At 55.5% G+C, this 15,950-nt stretch overlaps 1 protein-coding gene across 3 annotated transcripts; it reads left to right on the plus strand.

Annotated features, from left to right (window-relative positions):
* Positions 1–47: 47 nt before the first annotated feature.
* Positions 48–13,368, plus strand: FBXW5 (F-box and WD repeat domain containing 5). 3 transcript variants are annotated; one of them, XM_030000908.2, is made up of 9 exons: positions 48–122; positions 164–445; positions 3,118–3,275; positions 3,928–4,102; positions 5,004–5,152; positions 6,519–7,005; positions 9,864–10,011; positions 10,632–10,844; positions 11,338–13,368. In XM_030000908.2, the coding sequence occupies exons 2-9, from the start codon at positions 253–255 to the stop codon at positions 11,582–11,584; spliced, it is 1,770 nt and encodes a 589-aa protein (XP_029856768.1). In that variant the 5' UTR covers positions 48–122; positions 164–252; the 3' UTR covers positions 11,585–13,368. The 3 variants fall into 3 exon arrangements, with proteins under 3 accessions (XP_029856768.1, XP_029856769.1, XP_029856770.1); XM_030000909.2 differs by having other exon boundaries at positions 52–118; positions 230–445; XM_030000910.2 differs by having other exon boundaries at positions 52–112; positions 232–445.
* The last annotated feature ends 2,582 nt before the right edge of the window (positions 13,369–15,950 follow it).

The raw sequence follows: 15,950 nt of genomic DNA on the forward strand, positions 1-15,950 counted from the left end.
GACAACCACCGAGAGGGGCGCCCAGAGCGGCCCGTGAAAGCCGGAGCGGAAGTACGGGGCGGGGAGGCCGGAAGCGCTGCGCGGGGGAGGCGGGGGCAGCGGAGCCGCCGAGGTGCCGTGAGGGGGGGGGGGCGGCCCGGGGCGGGCGCGGGGCCCCCGGAGCGGGGCTGCTGGTGCGGGGCTGCGGCGGCCGGGCCTCACCCCCTCCCCCCCCGCCCCGTTTGCTTCCAGGCGCGGCGGCAGAATGACACGATGGACGCGGGCGGCGGTCCCCTCCTCCCCGACAGCGTCCTCTACGAGATCTTCCTCTACCTGGACCACGTAGACGTACTCTCGGCGGGGCTGGTGTGCCGGCAGTGGCACGCCGTGGCCCGGGACGAGTTCCTCTGGAAGGAGCTCTTCTACCGCTACTACCGCATCTCCCGGGAGGTGCCCCGGCACCCAGGTGCGCTGGCGCGGAGGGAAGGAAGGGGCTGGCGTGGCTGCCCGCGGGGCTGGCTGGCTGCCTTCCCGAACCTGCCGAGCAGGCAGGGCAGCTGGGCCGGGCGAGGGGGCTGCTCGGCCCCGGGGCCTCCGGCGGCCCTGGGGGGGGGCTGTTCCCCGGGTGGCGGCTCCCAAAACCTCCCTGCCGTGAGCCCAGAAAGGAGAAATCCTCTCCCCCTCTGCTGCTCAACCCTCCGTCCTCTGGCGTCAAAGGTGATGGAGCCACTAAACCGTATCACATTAGCGGTCTGCAGGCTTGGGTGGTGATGTGCACGTGAAGGGCTCTGGAACTGCCCAAACCCCTCAGAAAGGGGCATCGGGTAGTTGAAAATGCTTCAACTTTCCCTTCCTTTTGCAGAAAGGTGGTTTCTGAGCTCTCTCTAGGCAGGTGCTCTCTGGTAGCTACTGCACAGCTTGTCTGGGCACTGCTGCTGCTGAGGGAGATCCTGAGGAGACGCAGTGAGTCACTGTGCACTGCTACATCGCAGCCCAGTTGGATTCCATGGTAATCACTGCTGGCTTTTCCTGATCAGGACCTCACAGCAAGCCTCTGCTTCAGGCTCTGTCCCTTTCTCATCCGGACTAGGAAAAACTGCAAGTACACATTAGCTGATCAAACTATTTCCATAAGACGTAGGCAGCAGCTGCAGCTTGGCTGTGGAGGGAGAACACATGTGCCTGCTGTCTGGAGAGGGAGGTGGGTGTATGGCCATTTAATTGTACAGTGGGCAAATGCTAAGGCAGTCGCTGACCCACTTTGTGAGGGCAGGTCGGACTTGATCTTGGCGTCGACTCGCAGTAGGAAGATGACCCATTAACAGTCAGCATCAGCTGAGCCTGGCGGGGCCTTCCCTGGGCAGAGCTGTCGGCAGTCTTGGTGGCAGCAGTCTACAGTCACGGGTCTGTTCTCTGGTGAGTTTCAGGTGCTGGAAGCGGTTTGGTGCAGTCTGGAAGGGTAACCTAATGCTGTCGCACAAGCTGAGACAGGCCTTGGGGACCCGCTGACAGGAGCCCTTGCTACCAAGGTGCGTCTCTCTTGGAGACCGAAAAGCCTGTTCCTAGCCTGCTGCAGAGATCCGGGATGGCTGTGTTCCATCTGCCACCCCGAGGATGTGCATGGGGCTCCCAGTGTGGCCACGGTGGAGGGAATTGGCTTCTTGATCTTGAGTTGCTGTTGCTACAGAAGGATGGGAAGAAATGCTGAGGACCAAGCAGTGGGAGCCCATCTCCCTGCAGTGGGGAACACCAGTGCAGAAGGGCTCTGAGAAGAGATGAGATGTGGATGGGATGACTCAGGCTGTGTGATTTCACTTGCGGAGACCCTGGAGCTCTGTGGGGTTGAGGACATTATATTTACCTGAGGCTCTTTGACCAGGCTCGTTCGCTTCTGGCCTCCTGGAGCTAGTTAGTAAGCTGCCAGCCCTGTTCTTTAGCACTAATTGGGATTGAGCAGTTGGTGTAACTCAGTAATGTATTCGGGCACCTCCCAGGCTGCGCTTCTGGAGCTGTGAGGCAGCTCCACGAGGCAGCGGGGGCAGGGGGTGGCTGGCAGGCCCAGGAAGGGGCTGAAGCAGGAGTTTGAGGAAATCCCCTGCCAGCCTACCTGCCCTGGGCACCTCCACAGTTTGGGGAATGGTATCCAGTGGGTCTTGTAAGAGGAAATGTTGGGTTTGCTTGGCCATATGGATCTGTTCAGATTGCTTCCCAGCCAGACGGGCCAGAACTAAGCTTCAGAGGGGGATGAAGTACATAGCTGGGTAAGAAATGGTGGGATGTCCTGGCAGCAAGCTGCTCCCTGCCTGCAGGTGCCTCCTGGGCTGCAGTGAGTTCCAAAAAAACCTTCAGTCCTGTTCAGTGTAAATAGGGAAATTGGCCCTTATCCATATACTTGTCTAATCCTCTTTGCTTCCTTGGGATTTGCTGCTGCAAGAAGTCTGTAGGCTGTCTTACCAGGCGCTTCATTAAAAAACCTCTTTATTTGTCTCTTTACTGGCCATCACTGTGGCTTCTGCGAGTGTGCTCTAGGCCCTTGTACTGCAGGGCTCCTCTTCTGTCCTGGCACACTGCATCCAGCTCCAATTCTCTCTTGTTTTCTCTAGTCTCTTATCTCATGGAGAGGTTTTTTCCTGGTCTCAAACCCTTTCTGGAACCTTCTTAATTCTGTGTTGGACAAGATAAAGATAATCAGAGTGGAGCCCGCTACCCTGAGGAGCAGCTTCCCTCTCATCACATGATAGATTTGTTTGCGTTGTGCTGGAGCACGTCTGCAGTTCTGACGGCTGTTTTGTCCTGAGCAAGGTTTTTGTTAGATAGCTGACAGCTATGCCCTGGATGTTTCTTGCAGTGGCTGTACTGGTTTAGGAAGTAGTGGTATGGTGCGGAGTTGTGTGTTTACTAGAAGAAAAGATTTTTTTGGGGGGGTTGGGAGTGGGGAAGCTACTGAGAAAAATGTTAAGCCCTGCTAACTCAGCTGAACCCGTAGGGATGGTGGCCCCAGCAGAGCTCCTGACTTGTCTAGCACGCGTCAAGACTGCGCTTTATTAAAGACTGATTCTGTGGCTGCTGTGTTTAGCTCAGGTCTGTTGCTTCCCTCCACTTATGTTCCTGTCCCATGTCCCTGCTCATGTGTTACAGCTGCTGTCTCCTGGTATGACGAGTTCCAGAGGCTCTACGACACCATCCCTTGCGTGGAAGTGCAGGCTCTGAAGGAGCACAATGACCAGGTTTTGCACCTCAGCTTCTCCCACTCTGGCTGTTTGTTTGCATCATGCTCCAAAGACTGTACCGTCAAGGTAAAGTGGCAGCCTCCCTTGCACAGCCCTTCCAGCTTTGATTTAGTGGGACTTAGCTGGGAGAGCAGCCTGTAGGAAGTCTGTGGAGAGGAGAGGTTTGACCAGGTGTCCCTGGACTTAGGCTGGTTCCTGCAGATGCTGAGTTGTTCTTAAAGCCACAGAACTTTAATGACTCTTGCAAACATAGCCTTGAGGGCTGTGGATTCCAGCTCCAGCCTGTGTGAAGGTGGCCAAGGTGCCTGCCTGGCTCTGGCTGCTTTCTAGGTGCAGATCAGTCCCCTGTTGTGCCATGGGTCTAACAAAGAGTGTGGAGATCCAGTGCAGAAGATGTCTTGCATGAGTGGTTGTCTTGCAAGAAGTATCTCTAAACATGCTGAAGAATCCAGCTGTGACAGTACCATTCACTGCCTGAACACCTTCTCCACTGGCTGATGGAGAAGTAGTCCTGCATTTAGCCGCTCTCCAAGGCTGTTGGCCATTTTCTGTCAGGGGAATTGACAGGGAAATCAGGACTGGGAGGCAGTTAAATAGGGTCTTTGATTTTTTTTTTTTTTTTTTTTTTTTCCTTGTCCTGGTGAGTGCTGACAAAACAGATGAAGTGGAACCTCTCAGGCTTCTCAAGTTTCCTGACTGTTTGTCTGTCTGTCTGTAGATCTGGAGCAATGAGTTGGATATCTCCCTGCAGCACAGCTCCAACATGAGGCCGTACAACTGGAGCTATACACAGTTCTCCCAGTTCAACTCTGATGACTCCCTCCTTCTGGTGTCAGGTGTCTTTGTGGGGCCTCACAACTCCTCGTCAGGAGAGATTGCCGTAATCAGCATGGGTAAATGCCGCCCTCGCCTTCATTGGGGCTTACTGGGAGATGTGAAATGGTGGGTGCTGGGGTTCCCTTCCTCTTCAGGTGTGCAGTGGCCTTGACATCTGCTTGTCCTGCCTTCCATCATCTGTGCAAAGGGGTCCCAATCACAGTTTCATAGGGTAAACCTTCCAGATGATAGCCTTAACTCTGCTCAGGTCACCACATCATCACCTAAAGGCAGTGTAGCATATATTTATTCTCACTTAACTTCTGTTCTAAGTGACAGTCTGGGCAAGGCAAGAAGTTATCCACATTACCTGTTGTGTTGAAGCCACCATTTCTGACTCAAGTGGTGCTAGTCCCACGCTGAGGTCTCGCGCGGCTTTCTGAAGTGCATTCTTCTGGGCCTGCTTCACCTCTTCTGATGCAGTTCTGTGAAACTTGCTAACCCCAGCTGCGTTGTCTCTCACTGTCTCTGTGCTACAGTCCCACTGTGCCATAAATCAAGGAGTGCTGCTAAAAGCACAGCTGTCTTGCTCAGAAAGGCCCTGAGCCCCAGGGACGGGAGTGAAGAAGTTCTGTACATGTTTGACTTGTTCTTGTCCTTGGGGTGTCTGCTTTGGGAGAAAGGCTGTGAGGTTAGATTGCTCTCTGGTCTGGCTCCATCTGACTGCCCTTTTATTTTGGTTTCCCGTGTGCATGCTCTCCCCACACATCTCTCTAGAAGAGAGAAGTAACCTATCTTCAGAGTAGTGTCTGGAACTGGATGGTGGTTGGGCAGTGTCTGCTCAGTTTGTGGTGGAGGTGCTGCATCAGTGCCTCTCCTGTGGAGACTTCGAGCCACTTCCTATGTCTTCTGCCATGGTTTCTCCAGGGCCCTTGCTGGGAGCCATCACCTCACACTCGTGTTTCCCCTCCCTTCCAGAGAACTTCACACTGCTTTCCAGGGTGAGGAATAAGCCCTATGATGTGTTTGGCTGCTGGCTGAATGAAACCAACTTGATATCTGGCAATCTGCATCGGATTGGGCGTATAACCTCCTGTTCTGTGCTGTGGCTGAACAACGCTTTCCAGGTGAGATGCCTTTGTTCCAGCTCCACAGGCAGTGCAGCTTCCTGCTGGCTCCTGGGAGAGGAAAAGCTGTGGAGGAGGTGCAACCAGGGAAGAGTGGCCCAGTCCTCCTGTACTCCCTGTTTGTCGTCTCTGACTTGCCCTCAGGATCTTGAGCTTGAGGCAACCCTTGCGTGAGGTTTCTCCACGCTTGGTGTTGTGGTACCCATTGCAATATTCTAACTCTGCCCTCAGATTCCATTAACTCTTGCCCCATTAACTGGGATGAGGACTTGAGTGCAGTGCCCTAGAGCATGCGTTGCTCAACAGGAGAGTGGTTGAACCACAGCAGGGTTGCTGAGGTCCTTGATAGTATGCAACTGGGCCTGGGACGGCTGTAGTCTGGCACGTATCTGAGCAGTGGCTGTTCTCCCACTTGGCAGCTCAGTGCATTGTTCCTGGGAGCTGGAGCTAGCTGAGAGGCTGAGCTCAGCCCTGCCTGTCCTTGCTGACATTTCTGTGGGCCAGGTGATGTCTGATGCTGTGATGAGACCTGGAGATCAGTGTGTGCTGGCCTTAGACTGCTTGTTTGCTGCTTGTTCATTCTCTGGCACTTGTGCTGCTGGGACATGTTCCTCTTCCATGTTTTGCCTCTGTCTCAATGTCACAGCTGCACATCCTGGCGTTTTGTGTTTTTTAACATGAATGATTGCTGGCCCTGGGTGGAATCCTCTGGTAGCAGAGACCCTTCCCATAACCACATCTCTGTGCTGCACTGACACTACAGTGTTAACTCTTCTATCTCTGAGAGGCGAGGAAGGACCTTGCCCACTTTGACAGGGGGTGTTGAAGTGCAGCCGCAGACTGCCAGAGCAGTTAGGCAGAAAGAGACCTGCTGCTTGTGTCTGGGAGCAGATACCCCTCAGCAGGACCAGCCTGGTTATAGGCAAAGTCCAGGAGCATGGAGGTCCTCTGCCTCTGCTGCTTGTAGGCCAGTGGGTTGGCACTTCACGCTGCACCTATGTTTATCGCACAGGCCTGTTCCTGAAATTCTTGTAAAGCGCTGAGCAGCACCAGCTAATGACCTCAGGCAGAGGGGTGGCAGCAAAGCTTCCTGGCCTCTGTGTTCCCAACTCTGCTGTCATCTGCCTGCAGGAGCTTTTTGTCTTGGTGTGCCTACCTCTAAGATAGGAAGGAGTGCAACAAAGCTGGCCAGCCTCTTGAGCCATTTCTCATCGTCAGGACTCCATATAGGAGTGCAAAGAGAGGTCGGTGTGTGGCTGGTGTCCGCTGTGCAGGCTCAAGGTCTGAGCAGACAGCTCTTAGTTTGAGCTGTAGGAGTGACCCTCCAGTGAGGTGGTTCCTGCTTACTTCTCCCTTCTGCTTGCAGGGCATAGAGTCTGAGAATGTGAATGTAGTGAAGAGACTGTTCAAAATCCAGAACCTCAATGCCAGCACTATCCGGACTGTGATGGTGGCTGACTGCAGCCGGTATGATTCCCCAGACCTGCTCCTGGACTATGAGGAGCAGCTAGCTGCTTCCTCCACCTCCACCTGCCCAGTCTTTGATCTTGGCAGTGACAGTGAGGAAGAGGAGGCCAAGCCCAAGCAGATGCCGGAGCCAGCATTACAGGAATTTCCGGATGATGGGGGTGTGACAGCAGAGGACGGGCTGCAGCAGTTCTTTGATGATATCATGGAGGGCCGTGTGAGGCCTGCCATGACCGAGACAGAGTTGGAGACAAAGGTGGCTGAGCTGTTTGTACGCAACAGAACTAAACCGCCTGAGCTGAACCTGCTCTCCACGGACAGCAACAGCAAGACAAAATACTTAATCTTCACCACAGGATGCCTCACCTACTCCCCACACCAGATAGGTAAGGCTGTGGTCTGAGCGCAGGGCATGCCAGCCTCCCCGGGGGTGTGGGCTGCGGCTCGCTCTGAATTTGAATCTGGAAAAGACCTGTTTTATTTGCTGCCTGTTTGTGGTGAGTGAGTTGCAGTTTTGCTCAGGCTGCTGGATTCTTGATACGGGAGGCTTTTGAGATGCCCCTGGTCACTGAAGGGGGTTCAGCACCACAAGCACTTTGCCTGAGGGTTGTTTTGTTGCTACCAGGCTTGACACGTGGCCAAACAAGAAAGTCATGGCAAGGGGTGAGCAGAAGATCAAAAAGGAACTCCTGACTTGAGGACATCAGCCATGAGTTGCGCACTAGGGGGTGGTTGGGAAGGGCGGCGATTGCCCTGATAGGAGTATGTGGAAGGCCCTCAGCCCTGTTGTCTTGTGGGGATGGAGAGGGCATCAGGGCAAGACTAGTTTGAGCAGCTTGAAGTTCACATGCGTGTGGCTTGCACAGTGCCCCTCAACTCTGGGAGACGAAGCCCTGCCTGCCCCTGTGCTTGCCTGCCTGATCCAGGTGATCACCCTGCATCAGGTGGCCTTTCAGCCTTGGTGAGACACTTGGGCACCCCTGGTTTGGTACTGAAGAGCCTTCATGGTGGGTTATTAGCTGCCCCAAGGGGTGTTTCCATGGCAAGCTGATGACAGGCAGCTTGCTGGGCACAGCCTCCTTGCTCAGTGGGGTACAGGGGATTGTAGTTGCAGCACAAGCCAGGCAATGGCGCTGCTGGTGACCTTTTTCTGGGTTAGGACTTCCCTTGCTCATCTGGGGCTCTCTTGTTGAGGCACTGGGACTAGCAGAGTCTGAATTTATAGGAAGCTAGTGCAGTGATGAGTAGAAGCAGGTAGACTAGCTGCTTTGCCAAAAGCCCCTAAAACTAGCAGAGAAGTTCAGTGGAAAGGACCAGACAGATAAGTAGAAATGTGGGGAGGGAAGGAGAGCTGCTTCCAGGCAAGAATACTCTTCTGTAAAGCCAGACAGTTTCAGTTCCTTTTGCTGCTTGCACAATTACAGCCTTACTTTACTGCTGCAGGCTCTTCTAACCTTCCTGTTACTTGGTCCTGCACCAGTACAGCCCAGTAAGGCAGGGAAAGGCAGTTTCCAAAGCTGTAGGCAACTTGGAGAAGAGTCACTTGGTCTTTGTCCACCTAAACTAGGAATGCGACCTGGACTGAGCATAGCTCTGCTCTGTGCTCCTATCCATGGCCAGGTCTGCAGACCGATGTGGTGGACCTTGACCTGCCTCTGGACAAGTGGCAGGTGGTCTGCCGTGACTCAGCCCTGTAAGCAGCACTGCATCTTGATCCGCTGGGTCAAGCAAATGCTGCCTTGCAGGCTGGGGCCTGCAGCGCGCGAAGGCGAAGTGTGGTGCAGAGGCAGCGCCTGCCTTTGGACTCCACCGACTTCTAGTGCAGCATCCCAGGGCTGTGGGTTTTGGTGCCTTTGAACTCCAGTGACTAGCTGGCCCGTGGCACAGACTGGCTGTTCAGAGGGACGAACCCTGGCTCAGCTCCTCTTCCAGCCATGAGTCACTGCAAAATGTTAGGTTTGCCCATTGGTTTGTGTGTCAAACCAGCCTTTGTGCATCTGCTGTCTGCCCCCAAGGAACTGGTACTTGAAAGAGCTCACTGTTGTGCTCATCTCTCACCAGCTGCTGGTGGGAGACGTGCTCCCAGCTGCTGGGCATCGGTGCTATCTTGCCTGATCTGCGGCACGCAAGCACTTCTCCTGCAGGAGTTTCCTTTGAGCTTCTGTCTCCCTTGTGCTGGTGGCAGGCTTGAGTCATGGGCAAAGCTGCCTGTTCCGCTGGCTTGTGCGTGTGGGGACCACATAGCTGAGTTTGGAACTGGGAGTGTAGTGCTGCAGAAATGAGGATGAAGATGCTGGTGAGCAATGCCAGTTGAGTGGAAGAGCAAGGGTCCTGTCCTGAAGGTCCTGGGCTGTCCAGGTTCAGATGCAGTGATGTTGTGAAGGGCCTCGGACTTGAGGTGCAGTGTGGTGTCACCCTGACGTTGTTGGTCTGCGGAAGGGGACTAAAATGAAGGGTGTTAGGCCATGATTCCCTTGGAGGGGCGCAGGGATGGGCCATCTTCCAGCTACTCTTGGACCTGCTGAGGATTAAGCCCATCCGTGCCCAAGAGCTGCTGAGGCTCACAGGAGTCCTCCAGGAAGCTATTGTAGATTGTTTGTGTTTGGGACCTCTGCCTAGAGCTGGAAGGGGACAGGGCTTGACCCATAGCCTGTGTCTCATTTACTCAGGAAGTTCAAAAGCTATAAAGCGCTTGAGCCCAGTTTGGGTTTAAACCCCAGTTCTTGGAACTTTCTGGGGATGACCCCCATCTGTGCTTGACAGCATCGGGGGAAAACCCTGCTGCAGCCAGTGTATCTGCTGGGCCTTTTCCAGGCTGGATATTGAAGGAAGTGGGCTCAGCCCAAGGATTTGTTTAGGAGAAAAACCCTTCTGCAGCCAGAGTGTCTCCCGGACCAGTGCAGCTTCCCTGTGCTTCAGAGCACGCTGCAGGCTGGGCTTGGAGTGAGGTGTGGCTGTACTGGCTGGATTGGCAGCTGGGCGCTGGGCATCTCCCTGGCTGGGGTTGAATGTGCCAGCGTGTCACTTTCGGGCAGCGTCCTGGCCAAAAGCACCACATGGGAGAGCTTGAAGGAGCCTGGCAGGGACAGGAGCCCTGTCCTGGTCCTCGACTGTAGGCAAGCCAGTTCTCCTTTCTTAGCAGTGCTAAGGGAAGCCCCTTCTTGAAGCCTGGGGACTTCCACCAGCCTTGCTGTCTGCTGGCAGCAGCCTGCAGAACCACCTGATTCTGCTTTCTGTCCCCAAGGGATTAAAAGGATCCTGCCCCATCAGATGACAACTGCTGGGCCGGTGCTTGGGGAGGAGAGGCGCTCAGATGAGTTCTTTGACTCACTGGATCATGTCATCGACATCCATGGGCACATCATTGGCATGGGCCTCTCCCCTGACCACAGGTGAGTGTGGTGGTGTGGCAGTGCTGGCTTCAGACACTGCAGGGGGTGGGCGACAGCTGCTTTGGGGCTTTGTGGGGTGAACAGGAGAAGAAATGACTGTAGTGGATGGATCAGGGTGCCTGCACAGGCTGCTCTGCTTGTTCACGTCCCATTTATGTCCTAGTGCTGATGGCATGTGTTACCACGTGAGCATCTCCCCAGATCTCGGCAGGAATGCTTTCCTCCCTCTGCGCTGCTGAGCCCGGTTCAGGATAGGGTCAGGCAAGGAGCCTTGTAAGAGTGAAGGAGCTGCCCACACCAATGTGTCTTGTTCCTGAGGCAGATCAATACACCTTAAGGTTGGTTTTAATGGGATTAAAGAGGCTTGACCTAGCCCCTAGGGCCCACCTTCCCAATTGTGGTGGCCCTTTCCTTTCCAAACATGGCAAGAAGTGTTTCAGCAATGTGTTGCCATGTTTCAGCCTGGATTTTAGTGAGCTGAGCTGCAGGCTTGCTAAGGACCGGAGAAACTGCTCAGTCCCTGCCCCGCCTGACTGCACTGCACATTTACAGCTAGGGGCTTGGTGAGCTTCATTGCATGCAGCGAGGTGCAGGGTAACCCCTCTGCTCCCCTCCCCAAGGTACCTGTATGTGAACAGCCGTGCCTGGCCTCGGGACTGTGTCATCTCTGACCCGATGCAGCCACCACCCATTGCCGAGGAGATCGATCTGCATGTGTTTGACCTGAAGACAATGAAGGAGGTGAAAAGAGCCCTCCGTGCGCATCGGGCCTACACACCCAATGAGGAGTGCTTCTTCATCTTCCTGGATGTCAGCAGGGACTTCGTAGCAAGGTCTGTGGTGATGGGGCCGGGCAGGATTCTGACCCTGTGTCCGGGGGGGCTCGGGGCCAGCACTGCAGGCCAGCTTGTGCAAGCAGGGCTGGTCCATGTGCTGGAAACTCCTGCGTGTTGTGAGCAGAGCAGGAAATGGGAGATTTGTAAAGAGCAGAGGGACTGAATCAGAGGGTGCTGTTAAAGGCTGTCCACCCTGGTCCTGTTGTGAAATCAGTGAGGAAAGGGGAAATTCTGGGCTGTGGCATGTTTGGCAGCAGGTGGCAAATGCCCTTCCTGGGGGCTGCAGGCAGCAGGTGCCATGGACCGAGTTGAAGGGGCTCTTCAAACAGCCCTGGGTTCCCAGAAGGAGCTGGCCTGCCCCTGCTGACAGGGCTGCAGATGGAGGCTGGGGTACTCTCTGCCTCCATCTGCGTGGAAGGAAGGGGATTGGGAGCGGCAAGTTATTGGGGCTGCTGGGGTGACGTCCTGACCGGTGCCTTGTCCACCACAGTGGGGCAGAGGATCGCCATGGCTACATCTGGGACCGGCACTATAACATCTGCCTGGCAAAACTGCAGCACGACAACGTGGTCAACTCAGTGGCGTTCAGCCCGGTGGAGCAGGAGCTGCTCCTGACAGCCAGCGATGACACCACCATCAAGGTGTGGCGCTCCCCTCGCACGGTGCGCATCCAGCAGGCCAGGAAGCCGAGGCCCAGGAAACTGCTCTTCTCCTGGCTCATGAACCAGAGAAGCTGAACCCAGGTACACCTGCTCCTCCAGCTTCCTCACTGCAGCCACCTCCTCTGGAGCTTGCAGAGCTTTGAGCCCTGCACAACAGAGACGAGCTCTGGGCACACGAATCCCATCCGCTGAGTCAGGAGGGATCCCGGTAGTGGGAATTGCTTCCTCCTCGGAGCATCTGCTTCAAAGACGGAACGTAAGAGCCAAGGGCCAGTTCCTGAGCCCGTCGGGCAGCAGCCCAAGCTGGTCACTGCAGGGTAGGCTCCTCACAGCTTCTCACGAACGCTGCTACTTGGTCACAGCTCTCTCTGGGTGAGCTTTGGTCTCCGAGAACAGACTGAGGCACGTCTCCAGCATTTGTACTGTGTGAGCCTCGGACATGGCTGACCTCGCTGAGAGCTACCAGCTGCAGAGCACTTGGCAGAAGCCATGGTACAGTGCTGTGCTGCCTTACTGCAGGACACTTTTAATATAGTAGTTTTATTAATGTTTGTTTGTCCCAAACCTCCATGGGCAACTCATCTAGCTGTTGGGTAATGCTGAGTGCCTCTTCCCACATGGCGTCTTGGCCCCAGGGGGCAGCAGGGACTGGAGGGCAGTGAGAAGGCAGTGGGGGAGGCAGGGCTGGGGTGGGGGCTGGCTGGCATCTTGTGTGGCCCCTGGGGATGCAGCCAGTGCCCTGTCGATGCCTTCTGTTAGCAACTACGTGTTGATATCACCAGTTTCCAAACTTGAGAGTGGGGAGGGCTGGTGGTAACATGGTGCTGGCTTTGCCTCTGTCTTCCTCAGCTAAGTAGCATTTAAATAAGCTATGGCATCAGCAACGTATTTATTCTAGGGGATCCACTGTCCCTTCCCAAGGGGGCAGCCATGAGGATGGCTGGTGGGTCTCATGGTCACCTCCCGCCCATGCTACTCAAGTTGTGGCACTTTAGGTTCTCTTGGTATGTTTTCCGTGAGTAGGTGAAGGCACCCATGGGTGGCTGCAGGTATTCACCCATGGAGGAGCACAGCCCACCTGCCTGAAGTGACAGTTTCAATAAGCTTCCTTCCTCCTGGGCTGACTTGCCATGGGTTTGGTGATTAGCTCCCCCTGGGGACCCCTCTGACAGTAGAGCTGACACTTGAAGCAATTACAAGCTTGGTGGTGTTTGCTCTGTATCTGTCCCTGAAGCTTTTCTCCCTGCAGCAGGTACCCGAATGTAAGAGTCTAAAATTAAGCCCCTAATCTTGACTTGGCCTAGATGGCTGGGGCTGGCAGTGAACCCAGGAGCTGCAGTCACTCCTGGGAGCTGGGCTCTGGGCTGCATCCAGAAAGGAGCTGTGTCTCAGCCAGGGGCTGGGGGAGGCATTTCGGGACTCCCCTGGGAGCACCGGGGGCAGTTGTCTGTGCCACTCACTGCCTTGGGTTGCAAATAGACTTAATGGAGGCAGCAGCTACTGTCTTGATATGCACTGATGGCTTTAACAGCTCCTGTGGCCCTTGGCAGGAGGGTTTGTACCCTCATTCTGCTGTGCCCCAGCAGGTGCCCATGGCTTTATCCAAAACCCTGTACTCAGGTTTTCTGTCATCATAGGACTTCCAGAAACAAGGGAGTCTGTGTGTGTGCACACAGGATCCACATCCAGCGCTCTCTGTCCAGTCACACAGCAAAGGAACAGCCTCTACCCTCCTCCCCTGAGATTGTAAAATCTCTTCTCCCTGGGCTCGGTGTAGTAGTGAGCAAGGCACTGAGGGTTTATGTTTGTACCGAGTTCTGCTCTTCACTATGCCATTGAATAAATATTCTGCTAAAGCATCTCTGCAATGTGAGTTTGTTTTTTTTCTGAGTGCTCTTCTTCTACTGAAGCAGAACTGAGGCCAGAAGTGTCATGGTGCTGTGCCTACAGCTGCTTGAGCACTGCAGAAATAGCTGACCAAGTTGTAGTTACCTGTCCTGGGCTGTGGAGTGCAGGCAGAAAGCTGTGAAACAACAGGAAAAGAGGAGAGAGGCAGAGAATTGCCCAAATCTTCTTTGTTCTCATGGAGGAGGATGGGACAGCCCTGGGAAAGGGGAGCAGCAGGTCATAGCAGCCTTGGGAAGGTGCTTCTCTGCCAAGACTGAGTGCTGCAGGCTCCAGGATGGGCCAGGGCCTGGAGCATCTGGCTTCTCTGTGTCCCTCCTTGATTTCTAGTTTTTTCAAGCACTAACAGACACTGACTGGGTAAGTGGAAAGCAAGCATTGGGGCCAGTCCTGTCCTGCTGGTAGGAATTCCTGTGCTGCAGCAGCATCACCAGCTGCAATGCCAATGTCTCCTTACAGCCTTTTGCTATCTTGGTCCATCGTGCAGCAGCTGTATGGAGGTGGATCTGGCTGCTCCTTGGAGGGGACAGGCCCCCTTGAGTACCCCTCATATTTGTCTCCTTTCCAGCCATGCAGGTAGAGGCAGCTGTGCTGCTGTTCCCCAGCACAGGCTGAGTCCCTCGGCTGGTGCTACAGGTCTGGAGGGGCAGGACAGGGCCTCCTGCAGGGACAGCAGGAGCAGCACAGGCACTTGGCTCCCAAAAACAACTAAAAACCACCAGCCTGTCCTAGAGGAGCTCAGCAGCTGCTTTATTATCCAGTACCCAGGAACATGAGTGTAATGTGTTGGCTTTGCCTTTCCAGTTGTTCTGCAGCTCCTCTCTGCTGCTGTTGGTAAAGCTGGCCCAGCACCACTGTGCCTGGTCCCAAGAGCTCTGCAGCCCCTGGTACCTGTGAAGCTCCAGCAGCCAGGCTGGGGCCAGGTCACACCCCCTCCAGGAGTTCCTTCCCTGCCTGATCTGGCACCCCTTGTTTGGAAGCTGCAGTGCTGGTGCTGAGCAGACCCCCCTGCCCCCCAGGGCTGCAGCATTACTGCAGGGAGGCAGCAGCTGGGGAAAGCTCCCAGCACAGAAATAACTCCCACAACCCCCGAGGTGATCCTGCCCTGCTCCTCTTCCACCCCGTGCAGTGCTGGAGCCCCAGCAGACCATAGATTGCACAACACTGATGCTCTTCAAACAGCTTTTATTAGTGGTTTTTTTTTTTTTGACCATACTACATTGTCAAGGAAAAAAAAATTACTTCACAGTGCCAGGCTGAGATGGGTGTTCTCCAATAGTTGTGGTCAAAATGGAAAAGAAAAAAACACAAAAATCCAGCAGTGGCTTGTGCCAAGTGTCCATCCATACGCCAGCCAGGCTGGCAGAGCTCTGCCCAGGAAGGTACTGTACCCCTGCCTGCAGCACATGGGCTGCTGCAAGGGACACACACTACAATTACTCCTGCAAGCTCCAGAGCTGCTAAAAAATAAAAAAAGGACCAGACAGTGCTGTCCGTGCCAGATCTGCCTCTCCTCAGCTACGCGGCGAGGGAAGGGAAACACCGCAGCAAGTAAAAGCTGCTGTCACAGGGGCTCGCCTGCTGTGCCATACCCCTGCCATCCAGTACCCTTTTCCAACAGCAGCACAGCCATGGTGTCCTGACCTTTGCTCACAGCACAGACTCTCTGCAGGCAGGAAGGGTCCCGCCACCCCTCACCCACCTCCAAGAAGAGCTGAGGGGGCAGCAGCAGCAAGGCAGGGTGCAGGCAGCTGCCCAGCCCCACTCTGCTCTGCAGGGGGGCTGCTCCAGGTGGACACACACCCACTGACCGTCTGCCCTTGAGAAGAAATGGGCAGGCCCCTGCCTGCACCACAGCCCTCCTCTTTTCAGAGAGTCACAGCAGCCATGCCAGGTTTCCCAGCCCACCCTGCTGCAGCCGCCCTGCCTGACCGGCACCCTGGCTCACCCATGGCTGCTGTGCTGACCCTGGCTGCGCTGGCACAGGCTCCTGTCCCCCTCCTCCCGCTGAAACAGCAGGCTGCCTCTGGCCACGGCCTTTGCACACAGGAGGTATGATACCCACACGGAGTCTTCAAAGGGGGGGGTCAAAGGTTGTCCCAGCACCCATCCACAGGCAGGGAGAGACCCCGGGCCAGCAGAGCACCTTTGGGTGCAGGAGGTTCTGCTTGGGTCAGGGTCCAGCTCAGCTACCCACCAGCCTGCAGAAGGACATCACGCACCGCCTGAGCTCCCCAGGCAGCAGTGGGGACACCCTGAACCACCCCAGGAGCAGGGGGACAGCCAGACCTTGCAGGGCTCCCTGGGCCGTGGCTGGGTCGCAGCTCCTCTCCACTGATGGCGTCCCGGGCACTGCCGGGGTGGCCGTGCCGGAGTGGAGGTGGAAGCAGACCACAGGCAGGGTGGGCTCTGCGTCCATCAGGCCAGAGCTGGGTGCCAGGCAGGGAGCTGCTGGTTCCTGCCCCCCAGAGGGGCTTCGGGCCTTCCTCCACCACAGCCTCATGTCCCCTGGGCCCGCCAACAGCAGCCACCGCTC

This window comes from Aquila chrysaetos, chromosome 24 (genome assembly GCF_900496995.4).
Source record: "Aquila chrysaetos chrysaetos chromosome 24, bAquChr1.4, whole genome shotgun sequence".
NCBI lineage: Eukaryota > Metazoa > Chordata > Aves > Accipitriformes > Accipitridae > Aquila > Aquila chrysaetos.

Bases quoted from the DNA above. Each gene is read 5' to 3' on its own strand.
- FBXW5 (XM_030000908.2), top strand. From the start codon at position 253: ATGGACGCGGGCGGCGGTCCCCTCCTCCCCGACAGCGTCCTCTACGAG. The intron at 4,103-5,003 runs GTAAATGCCGCC...CCTCCCTTCCAG, and splicing joins GATTGCCGTAATCAGCATGG to AGAACTTCACACTGCTTTCC. The intron at 5,153-6,518 runs GTGAGATGCCTT...TTCTGCTTGCAG, and splicing joins GGCTGAACAACGCTTTCCAG to GGCATAGAGTCTGAGAATGT.